Consider the following 12,375-nt stretch of genomic DNA (forward strand, 5'->3'; position numbering starts at 1 on the left):
TGCATCTTCTGCTAAAGAAAAATCACACCTGGGTTTGGGGTCAGCCGCAAGAAACCGCTTTCCGGCGGGTAAAACAACAATTGTCGTCATCTGGGTTACTAACCCACTATGATCCTGGAAAGCCTTTGCTCGTCACATGTGATGCATCTTCGTATGGTATTGGGGCCGTCCTGTCCCACAAGATGGAGAACAGGGCCGAGTGGCCGATAGCTTTCGCCTCCCGCACATTGACTGCAGCGGAAAAAAAAGTACGCGCAGATCGAGAAGGAGGGCCTGGCAGTGGTCTTTGCGGTGAAACGTTTCCACCAGTACGTGTACGGCCGCCACTTCACTATCGTGATTGATCATAAGCCCCTGCTGGGACTTTTCAGAGATGATAAGCCAATACCGCCCATTGCTTCCGCACGGATCCAGCGCTGGGCTATATTGCTCGCTGCATACGAGTATTCTCTGGAGCACAAACCAGGTACGCAGATAGCGAATGCCGACGCACTGAGCCAATTGCCTTTATCGACCGGCCCCATGTTGACCCTCACGACCGGTGAGGTGGTTGCAACCCTAAATTTTATGGACATCTTGCCTGTCACGGCATCACTGATCCGTGAGTGGACCCAGACGGAGCCAGTCCTGTCAAAGGTTCGGCACATAGTCCTGTATGGTGGGCAGCATAGAGAGCTCCCAGGCGAGTTGCGGGCATTTTCCTCCAAGCTGTCAGAATTCAGCGTGGAAGACGGCATCCTCTTGTGGGCGACGCGTGTGATTGTCCCGGAAAAAGGACAGGAGCTAATACTAACAGACTTGCACAATGGGCATCCAGGCGTGACCAAAGTGAAAATGTTGGCCCAGAGTTATGTTTGGTGGCCAGGCCTCGACGCCGACATTGAGAAGGTGGCCCAATGCTGCTCCATTTGTCAGGAGCATCAGAAGCTTCCGCCGGCTGTGCCCCGACATCACTGGGAATGATGATCACTTGGGTGCGCTTGCATGCGGATTTCGCCAGCCCTTTTCAAGGATCCATGTTCCTTTTATTAATCGACGCCCAGTCTAAATGGCTAGAAGTGCATAAGATGCTAGGCACAACGTCCTGCGCAACAATTGAGAAGATGCATTTGTCTTTTAGTACACATGGCCTCCCTGAGGTGCTGGTCACGGATAACGGCACTCCATTCACCAGTGAGGAGTTTGCGAGGTTCATGAAGATGAACGGCATACGCCATATCCGCACTGCCCCTTACCACGCGGCTTCAAATGGGTTGGCAGAGCGCACAGTGCAGACATTCAAACGAGGCCTAAAAAAGCAGTCTTCCGGGTCAATGGACACGAGACTGGCTCGCTTTTTGTTTTTGTATAGAACCACCCCCCACTGGGGTAGCTCCCGCGGAACTCCTAATGGGCCGGAGACTTCGCACCCGCTTTAGTATGGTTTTCCCGGACATTGGCGCAAAAGTACGCCGCATACAAGAACGGCAGGGACAGGGTTTTTCTCGGCATCGGCCAGTTCGGCAGTTTGCACCCGGTGACCCAGTGTTCGTTCAAAATTTTGCTGGGGGTGCCCAGTGGGTCCCTGGCGTAATCTTCCGCCAAACGGGCCCTATATCTTACCAGGTGCAAGCCCAGGGTCATCTCCAGCACAAACATGTAGACCACGTTCGGTCCAAAAGCTATTCCTTCCAAAGATTCCCTGCCCCCGGAGATCATTTCTACAGCCACAGAGACCAGAGACAAGAGAAGGTAGTCCTCACAATCTTCCTCTGGTGCCTCACTCAAAGCCTGCGCAGGTCGTTACAGAACCGCGCGGAGATAGAGACGCTGCCATGACGGAGGCAGCAGACTCTGACTCCGAGATGGAGACACAGGTCGCATCAGAGGGGGAATCCTCGGGCCCACGGGCCGTGGATGTACAACCGTTACGCCGTTCATCATGGAAGCGCCGGTCTCCGTCTCGTTACACGCCACCCGATCCAGCGCCTCGTGCAAATGGTGTCCGGTCTGCGGCAAAACGAGTCCGACGCCCTCCTTTGCCAGGGTCTTCGGTGGATTCCTTGGACTTCGGGGTGGGGGAAGGGATGTTATAACCTACCTGCTTACCATTGGCTGGGGACTAATGACAATCCCACAATCCTGTGTGAGTATGAGCTTCCCCAATGAGGGGGGGGCGGAGAAATCATTAGCAGACTCCCAGTATAAATAAAGCTGGCCAGTTTGGAACTAGCAGGAAGGAGTAAGCAGCAAGTGAGGTTGCTGCTGTTGTGTATATATATATATATGTTATTGTAAATAAATGTTATTTCTTGTATCCTTGAAACTCGTGCTGGATTCTTCATGGCCCTCACAAAACACAGGTTCCCCTTTATCTAAAACACAGGTTACTCCTTCAGATAACTCCTTTTTGCAAATAATTTCCTTTTTGCAAAACCATGCTGATTCTTCCTGATTACCTTGAGTTTCTCGAAGTACCCAACTATATCATCTTTAATGATGGACTTGAATGCCATCCCCATGACAGACGTCAAGCTAAGAGGCCTGTAGTTTACTGTTTTCTGCTCACTTTCTTCTTCAATAGAGGAGTTATCAGTCAGATGGAAATGTTCCAGGATCGAGGGAAGTTTGGAAAATTAACACCAATGCATTTACTACCTCACGAGCCACCTCATGTAAAACCCTAGACACTTTTTCATCAATCTAAATTGTTCATTTGGAATAAAAAGATTCTCAAAGTGATTGCAATGTTTATTATTTTGCTCGACATCACCAGTACATGCAGCCCATTGTCTCTACACAAGTTGGATGATGTGGTTACATACATTAAATACACAATGGGTTTGGTCTTTAAGTGAAGCTATAAAAATATGTAGAAGCTGTTATTATTCCACTTTTTAAACTTGCAGCAGGAAGTTAAAGCAATGGCGTAGAATGAGTAAGCAGCAGCAGAAATGTCTCCGTCATTCTTTCAGGGGGAGTTCCATGAAGCTCTGGATTAACATGTGGCTCCTCACACGGTTGGAACGATTGCATGTCTTGTAATTCCACAGTTAGTCCGCACACCCTTCGCCATTTTGATGTAACCTCCATTCCCCCAGCGTGTTCCCCAACTGGAAAATAAGAAAGAAAGTATATTAACATCACGGTTCTATTGAAGTGACAGATTTGGAAAACTGAGGCACTTCACACTGGAAATACATCAAATTTGATGGCTGGTTGTGCAGTCCTTCAACCGATAGCAAAGCATCCACTCTCCCCCCAACCTCACAGTTGTCCAGTGCCATCAGCAATAGACCCCCAGTACCCCTGTCAGCACTCAAAAAATGTATTTCCAGTGAAGTTGTTACCCAACTCTACCATTAACCCTTCGCATCTACATAAACATATTGGGGGAGATTTCCCCCACCCAGCGGTGAGTATTCCACCAATGGAAGCAGCCTGCCATTGGTCAGCGGTGAGATCTTCCTGTCCTTTAATTGTCAATGGGGTTTCCCGCCACTGGTGATTCCGAGAGCGAGGGGTCACCGACGGCGGGGCTGCAAGATCTGCCAGTGGGAAGGGCCGGGTAATCTCACCCATCATTTAGCGTTGCTGACATAGACACATGGACTGCAACACGGAAATGGGAAATTCAATCCAACTGCTCTGTGCTGTTATTCCTTGTCCACATGAGCCTCCTCCTATCCCTCTTCATCAAGCCCTATCAACATATCCTTCCGTTCCTTTCACCCTCATGTTCTTATCTTCCCCGTCAATGTATCTGTGTTATTCAGCTCAAACTCCTCGTGGTAACATTTCCCAAATTCAACCACTCTGGATAAAGAGATTTCTCCTGAATTTCTGATTGGATTTATTCATACAATCATAGAATCATGACAGTGCAGGAGGCCATTCGGCATATCGAGGCTGCACCAACCATCTGAAAGAGCACCCCATCTAGGTCCAAGCCCCACCCACCCCCATCCCATCATGCAGTAGCCACACCTAATCTTTTGGACACTAAGGGGCAATTTAACTCGGCCAATCCACCTAACCTGCCCATCTTTGGACTGTGGGAGGAAACCGGAGCACCCGGAGGAAACCCATGCAGAGATGAGGAGAAAGTGCAAACTCCACACAGTCACCCAAGGCCCGAATTGAACCCAGGTCCCTAACACTATGAGGCAGCAGTGCTAACCACTGTGCAACCATGCCACCCATATTGTGACTATCTTATATTGATCGCCCCTAGTTTCAAACGCCCCCACAAGTGGAAACATTTTCTCCATTCCGACAGCATCAAATCTTTTCATAATCTTAAAGACCTCGATCAGGTCACCTCTCAACCTTCCCTTTTCTGAAGAGATGAGCTCCGGCCTGTTCAGCTTTTTCTGAGAAATTTCTCCTCAGTTCCAGTTTCATCCTTGTGAATTTTTTCTGCACCTCCCCTTTGGATAGTAATCAGCAGGGGGAATTTTGGTGGATGCTTCCCTCCCTATCCCAGGAAGACTGAGAGTAAATCCAGTTCTCCTGTCACTGCTTCAGCTGTGACCAGTTATTTGTTGTTTTTATAAAGTACATACCTGTTTTTAACCAGCCAATAGTTCCCTCCTCTCTCATGTCCATATCCAACCACCAAGACTGCGTGGTTTACTCCGTGGTTCCTGCACCGACTATACTTGTAGATTCCTGTAGATAGATTGTAAAATATATAATTATTTTTCCCTTTCTAAAGAGATTTACTTTTCATCATCTTTTCCGTCTAATTATCTTCTGGAATACAATCCACTCTACAAAACTCAACTCCTTTTGTCACATTATTTTGTCACTTTTATTGGCTTTTCACATTATAAATCCCAATCTCCTCACGTCTGCCATTCCCACCTCCTCTGGACACAGCTTTAGTTTCTTTATTTCTTCCAGTACCACTCCTTTGGCCTTCCACCTATAGATCTGTTTGTCATTTAATCTTCAACCTTCAGCCTATTTACAACTTTTACCCCATTTTTAGCCAAATTCAGCATTTGTATTGACTGGAATGTTATTACAAATCATGCCTGCATTGCACATTTCCAATTGCCGTAAGTTTGTTCATGTTTTTGTGTCAATGTTTACCATTGCTCACATTTTCCATTCAGTTTTCCTGTCACACATCACAATTAGCCTGGGTTCTGGGCCCTGATCACTCAGAGTTCTGTGGAGTGCCTTTTCTTAATCTCGCAACTCCATTGTGCACATTATATTCATCAACTGACCATAGACAGCACTGGGGCAATTTACTGGGGACCTATTAAAAGTCCTTGCAAACAGCAGTCCCGGTAAATTTATGAAATAATCAACAAACATTTGTTTACTTTTGGATAATTTATTTTGTTTTTAGTTTCAATATTGGTTTCTGTAAGCTCCACCACACCCTGGAATGAAAAAGGATCACACTGAATATGCCAATTGGGTTGGGAGGTACTGACCCCGATAGAAAAGTTGTGGGATATGTGAATTCTGGGATAGAGTTGTCAGCCTCAAAGTTGGCTTCCAAAGTGTCTGGACTTTCAGTGTTATGAGTGGTGTGCAACATGCTGAGCACATCATGCTGGTGAATGTCCGTTACCCTGACAGCGATCGTGGTGCTTTCATTCTGCACCCACCCACTGTCCCCTCAGTATTCGAGTCACATGTCAAACCAGAGAATGGTTGCTAGGCGACAAGGGTTAACCTCTCTACACCATGACTTTGTTCCACATCCCAAACACATGTGAGCAGTGTGTGCACAGTGAGAGCCATGCTGCCCTCTGATAGATCACAGAGCTGATCATTGAGGTGCTGCCCGGACTGTTCGAGAAGATCAGCCAGTTCCTGCTGGAGCCTGTGTCCCAATTCATGGTGATCTGCTGGATCCTCCACAACCTGAACATCATGAGGGCAGAGACTTTCCATCAGGGATACGGGGAGAAGCAAGAAGAGGAGGAGATAGCTGACACATCCCTGGTGCAGCCGAGCTTTCTGTGATTGGCTCATTTGACTCTGGTTCCTGTGAACACAACCCCAATTCCCCATTGTTCAACCATCTCACACCTCACCATCCCTCTGTTAATAACCATCCTGCTGGTTACAATGCTCAAATAAAACACCAGCATCTCCACATCACAAATAAAAATCACCAGTAAATAACCATCCCATTCCATCAAACCCTCTATATCAGACCAAGCTAGAGTCACAGACTAGTGTTACAGACTCTCGGCGGTTGTGGCAAGGCCTAAACAACATAACGGGCTACGAAGCGAAGCAGAGCAGTATCTCCAGCAGCAGCGCACCCCTCCCCAATGAACTCAATGTATTCTGTGCTTGGTTCGAGCAGGAAACCAATGATCCACTGTCAAGTGCCCCAGCAGCCCAGAACACACCCAGACCCACCATCACAGCTTCCAAAGTCAGATCGGTTTTCCTGAAAGTGAACCCTCAGAAGGCGACGGGCCCAGACGGGATCCCTGGTCAGGCACTCAGAGCCTGCATGGATCAGCTGGCAGATGTGTTCGTTGACATCTTTAACCTGTCCCTACTCTGCTCTGAGGTCCCAACCTGCTTCAAGAAGACCACCATCATACCTTCCCCAAAGAATAACCAGGCAACGTGCCTCAATGACTACCGTCCGGTGGCCCTGACTTCAGTCGTAACAAAGTGCTGTGAGAGGTTGGTCATGAAGCGCAAGACGTCCATACTCCCAGAACGCCTTGATCCACTGCAATTCGCATACCGCCGCAACCGGTCCACAACAGACGCCATCTCCCTGGCCCTACACTCATGCCTAGAGCATCTCGACAACAAGGACTCTTACATCTGACTCCTATTTATTGACTACAGCTCCGCCTTCAACACCATCATCCCAGACAAGCTCATATCAAAGCTCCAAAACCTAGGACTTGCCTCCTCACTCTGCAACTGGATCCTCGACTTTCTAACCCACAGACCACAATCAGTAAGAATAAACAACAACACCTCCTCCACAATAGTCCTCAATACCGGGGCCCCGCAAGGCTGCGTACTTAACCCCCTACTATCCTCCCTGTACACACATGACTGCATGGCAAGGTTTGGTTCCAACTCCATCTACAAGTTTGCTAATGATACGACCATAGTGGGCCTCATCTCGAATAACGACGAGTCAGAATACAGGAGGAAGATTGAGAACCTAGTGGAGTGGTGAAGCGACAAAAATCTATCCCTCAATGCCAGCAAAACTAAAGAGCTGGTCATTGACTTCAGAAAGCAAAGTACTGTACACACCTCTGTGAGCATCAATGGGGCCGAGGTGGTGATGGTTTGCAGTTTTAAATTCCGAGGGGTACACATCTCCAAAAATCAGTCCTGGTCCACCCACGTCGATGCTACCACCAAGAAAGCACAACAGCGCCTATGCTTCCTCAGGAAACTAAAGAAATTCAGCATTGTAGCCATCTAAAATGGCCACCTGCAAAGGACCATGGGAATTGTGGTCAGCTTGGACACAGACAAGTACACAGCCTCTGTGTATTGTGCAAAGAAGCCAGACCTGACTGAAACTTGTATTCATTAAGAGTCAATTGCCATTTCCCCCAGGACAATAGAGTTTGAATCAAGGACTTAGAACAGTAGCAGACTAACCGATGCCACTACCCCTGATTTGGAAAGGCCTATGTGCCTAGGACAATGATAGCTGGGACCCGCCCAGCCAACGAGGTATTCATCCCCTAATTGGCCAGGATCAATGAGGGCGATCAAAACTCTATCGATCCATTGGAGCGTGAGATAGGACCGCCCAAAAGTGTGCGAAATAGATAAGATAAGAAGCCCTGCACATTAGGGATCAGCCTCTTTTGGACCGGCCTGTGTGCGACCAATTGCAGCTTATCAACCAGCCAAGTTCATACCCCTGTATGCTTCACCCGATGCCGGTGTTATGTAGTTACATTGTGTACCCTGTGTTGCCCTATTTTCTTTTATTTCATTTTTTTCCATGTACTTAATGATCTGTTGAGCTGCTCGCAGAAAAATACTTTTCACTGTACCTCGGTCCAAATCCAATCCATACGAAGGGTGAATTCCCTGACTGCCCGCCTTACTATTTCCCTGGACTGCCAGAGCTCTCCTCCTCATTGCGATCCCAGTGGTTGCAGCGTGGCTGCTGGGAGGATACAGTCTTTCACTGGGGAAGACAGCGCTGACCTTGCACAGCAACAAGCTGAGATGCCATGACATCAGTCTGAGCTTCCACGGCAGCGCTCAGATACTCGGCAGTACCTTGTACCCTCCCTGAGGTGCGTTTACAAGAAGGGATGGCATTTAAATCAGAGGGGAGGGGTGGGGAACCTGCCCACTTCCCACCTCCACTCTGAACAACTCTGAGGTAGGAAAGCTGGTGGACAAACTTCCCATCCCCCTGCCCATTCGGGCCCCTAACTGGGTTACAGATGCCAACTGATGGGTCTCATTCTGCTGTCGCTGGTATTAATCCAGACGCAAGTGGACCTGTCACCAAGCGGGGAGCACGATGAGCAAACCTGTGCCGGCTTCTTGTGGTCTCCCATGGGGAATTCCTCATTCAGAGGCACTCAGTGCTTGATCGAGTGACCCAGCATCAGGACGGGCACGTGGGGCAAGACCGCTGAAAGCCAACGACCTGCTCTTGTTCCTTACTCCACAAACTCCCCCCACAACCCCTTCCTGTGACTTCCGTGAGTCGCTCTGAGACACTGCTGCCTTCTAGGGGGTACTGAGGGGAAAAATAATGTTTACGACTGATTGGCTGGCAGATGTTGGTGGGAGGGGCTTCCTGAGCTTGGAGTCCTCTGGAGCGCCCACCAGTGGCCTGATTGGTCCATTATTCGGCACGCTTTCCTCAAAGGGAACAACGTGGGTCTCTGCAGCAAACAGCCAAGACCCCTGTCACCTGCATAAAATACCCTCCAATGTGCATTGGCCTCTGACTATTCAGCAATCACCAGCGATCAGAGCCTGTATCATGGTCAGGCACACAGGGGTTCTCATGGGGTTGGTCAGCAATTCCATGCTGGAAAGGTTGGGCACCATGTTTTGTGTAGAGTCCTGTCCGAGGATGGAATTGGACCACATCCATGTCCATTCACACTGACAGCAGACCAGGTCTGACAATGCACCAAGTATCCTGATGCACATGCCTGTCAACTTTTTCTTCTTTGTTTCCTGGTTGAGTCTAAGTTCTCCGCAGCAGAAACCACCTGAAACCGCAGGTGAGCTGGCACCCACACTGTCCTTTCCCACTGTCCTGGCTACAGCCCAGTGACTCACCCCGTGCAGATCCTGTCCCTGTGCCACCCTCTATCGTTCACTCAGTGCCAGTATCTGAGCTGTTGCCTGTGAGTGTGAGATTGAATGGTAGTGTTCCTTCTTCATCTCTTGTTCCTCTTGCACTTCAGGATCCTGCACCAGTTCTTGACCAGGGGGCAGTTCTTGTCTATCTGACAGGATAGAGGGGCAGGGATAGGGTTCGGGTGAAGCAAGTGGAGGAAAGCAAGAGGTTCACAAATATACCATCTGCAGCTTGTAAACCACCAGAGGTTGTGGGATGAGGGGGAAATGGGATGTGAGGAGGTGGATTTGGGAGGAAGAAGCCATCATCCTCTATTGTTTCACCCCCACCACTGGCCACAGCCTCAGTTGTGGCTGCACCAATTATTTCCGGTATCGAGCCCCCATACTGCCAGGCTAGTCTCTGCCGGTTTGGTGCTGTTGCCTCTGGTTATGGGCCACCTTGTCCTGCAAGACAGAGGGAGGTGTGTCACTGAGTTTGTTGCAATCTGTTTGGGTGATGTGGCTTTCATGGTTGAATACCTGGCAGTGTGTGCAAGCTGTGAGATGTGGGTGTGATGTTTGCATTGGTGTTAACTGTGTGCGGGTGGGGTGGAGACATGTGAGCTATGATTGTGTTGGATGTTTTTAGGAGGTGAGTGAAGTGGGTGTGGTGAGTGGGGCAGTGTGTGAGGCTAGTGGTGCTTTTGTATGTATACAGCAAGTAACAAATTCACTCACCTTGACCACTCGTGTGGGGTCATTGAACATTTTGTGCCTCTGCCTCCAGGTCCTCGGAACTAGATTGCCGGCATTGACTGTGACACTGCCTGCTCCCACTGCCTTCTCAATGTCCGTCTGGAGGGTCTCCTGGTGCCCTGAAGGACGGGGACCTCTCTTCTCCTGTCCACCTCCTGTACCAAGGCCTCCAGTGCTGTATCAGAGAACCTAGGGGCTGCTGCCTGGCCTGTTGCACCATTTCCACTTCTCTTTGTGCTCAGAGTCTCTGCCTGAGTTCCAGCACCTGCTCCTTTCAGAGCTGCAGGTTGGGTTTAAGTCGTCCAAACTCACTTTAAATGATACCTGGGCCTCTGCTGAGGGTTGCAGACATTCAGCAACATGTCAGCACTGAGCTGGTCATCTGTTATAACCTGCCTACTTACGATTGGCTGGGGACTAATGACTATCCCACAATCCTATGGGAGTATGAACTTCCCCAATGAGGGGGGGGCGGAGAAACTCTTAGTATAAATAAGCTGGCCAGTTCAGGAACCAGCAGGAAGGAGAAGGTAGCAAGGAAAGTTACTGCTACTGTTATGTATATATTGTTGTCGTAAATAAACGTTATTATTTTGTATCCTTAAGACTCGTGCTGGATTCTTTGTGGCCCTTACAAAACTGGCGACAAAGGTAAAAGTGAATGGCTGTCTACACTGCTGAAGCCACCTCCCTGGATTTTTGTTGGATACAGGTTGGAAGTTGTTTTCTATTATACCATGCCTCTGTACGGACGTTTGAATGTTTTTGATGCTGCACTGGAAAGCTGGAACCAGTACACACAACGGATGCGTTACTATTTCCGGGCAAACAATATCACTGAAAATGAGCGCCAGGTGGTCATATTGCTCACCACCTGCGGGCCACATACGTTTGGGGTGATTAGGAGCCTTACATACCCAGCTGCGCCGGACACCAAAATGTTTGACGAACTTGTGAATATAGTGGGGCAACACTTTAACCCAACCCCGTCCACGATAGTCCAGCGTTACCGGTTTAATACCGCTGAGAGGACCCCTGGAGAATCCCTTGCCGATTTTTTATCCAGGCTACGCGGGATTGCGGAATACTGTGACTCTGGTGAGACCTTGTCAGAAATGTTACGCGACCGTTTGGTTTGCGGTATTAACAATGCAGCAACCCAGAGAAAGTTGTTAGCGGAGCCAACATTGACTTTTCAACAGGCAATACAAATAGTCTTGTCCCGAGAGAGCGAGGAGTACAGGAGCTACAGGGAATGGAAGTGCATGCCTTGGGGCGCAACCCTTTCTGCCCAAAAACGTCCCCCCGCACTCCTGCGGTACCTTGGGCGAGGCAATGACCGGGCCGACGCCAGTGGCCATCGGACATTCCTCCCCGAAGGGAGCCTTCTCCAGAGCCAATGGATGAGGAGCCATGTCCGTGTCAGACTTGTAGGCGCCGACCCCGTCGCGGACGGCGGTCCTGGGGACGCCAGAGGCGCCGTCGTTCCGACCGAAACTGGGACCAGCCCAGGGGCCGTAACTGGGACCAGCCCAGAGGCCGTACCTTCCATGTGGATGAACCTGCGGTGACCACTCCTGAGGACGTGGAGACGGAGGACGACTGCCTGCAGCTGCATTGTGTGGCAGCTCCCCGTGTGGCCCCCATTAAGGTGACAGTACGGGTCAATGGCCACCCGCTGGAGATGGAGTTGGATACTGGCGCAGCGGTCTCCGTGATCGCCCAGAGGACATTCGACCGCATCAAGCAGGGTATACAGACCCTTACATTAACTGACTCACAGGCCAGGTTGGCCACCTACACGGGGGAACCACTGGACATTGCAGGAACTACAATGACCCCTGTTGTCTATGGACGCCAGGAGGGGCGTTTCCCACTTATCGTAGTGCGTGGCCATGGGCCCAGCCTGTTGGGTCGGGACTGGTTGCGCCATTTGCGATTGCAATGGCAGCACATCCTCCAAACAGTTTCTGGAGAGTTGACTGAGGGGCTAGGACGATACCCAGATGTATTCCAGCCTGGTTTGGGGAAAATAAAAGGGGCCGTAGCCCGTATCCAAGTTGAACCAGGAGCCACGCCGTGCTGTTTCCGGGTGCGCCCAGTGCCTTACGCTTTGCTCGAGAAGGTAGAAGGGGAGCTCACTCGTTTGGAGAGTTTGGGTATTATCAGGCCCGTCCATTTTGCTGACTGGGCAGCACCAATTGTACCAGTAATGAAGCCAGATGCCACAGTTCGCTTGTGTGGCAACTATAAACTTACAGTGAATACAGTTTCCCGACTCGACCGATACCCAATGCCTCGCATAGAGGATCTCTACGCGAAACTTGCAGGTGGACTCTCATTCACAAAATTAGA

General features: G+C 49.7%; 1 protein-coding gene across 1 annotated transcript in view; it reads right to left on the bottom strand.

Moving 5' to 3' along the window:
• Nucleotides 1–2,717: 2,717 nt before the first annotated feature.
• The window catches only part of LOC140395238 (procathepsin L-like), a 44,814-nt gene continuing 35,156 nt past the window's right edge, over nt 2,718–12,375 (bottom strand). Inside the window, exons 6-7 of the mRNA XM_072482789.1 lie at nt 4,545–4,650; nt 2,718–3,092 (exon numbers count right to left, since the gene is read on the bottom strand). Of these exons, the coding sequence (XP_072338890.1) occupies nt 2,993–3,092; nt 4,545–4,650 (206 nt within the window). The 3' untranslated portion in view covers nt 2,718–2,992. The remainder of the gene's footprint in view (nt 3,093–4,544; nt 4,651–12,375) is intronic.

The sequence above is a fragment of the Scyliorhinus torazame genome, chromosome 18 (genome assembly GCF_047496885.1).
Source record: "Scyliorhinus torazame isolate Kashiwa2021f chromosome 18, sScyTor2.1, whole genome shotgun sequence".
Taxonomy (NCBI): domain Eukaryota; kingdom Metazoa; phylum Chordata; class Chondrichthyes; order Carcharhiniformes; family Scyliorhinidae; genus Scyliorhinus; species Scyliorhinus torazame.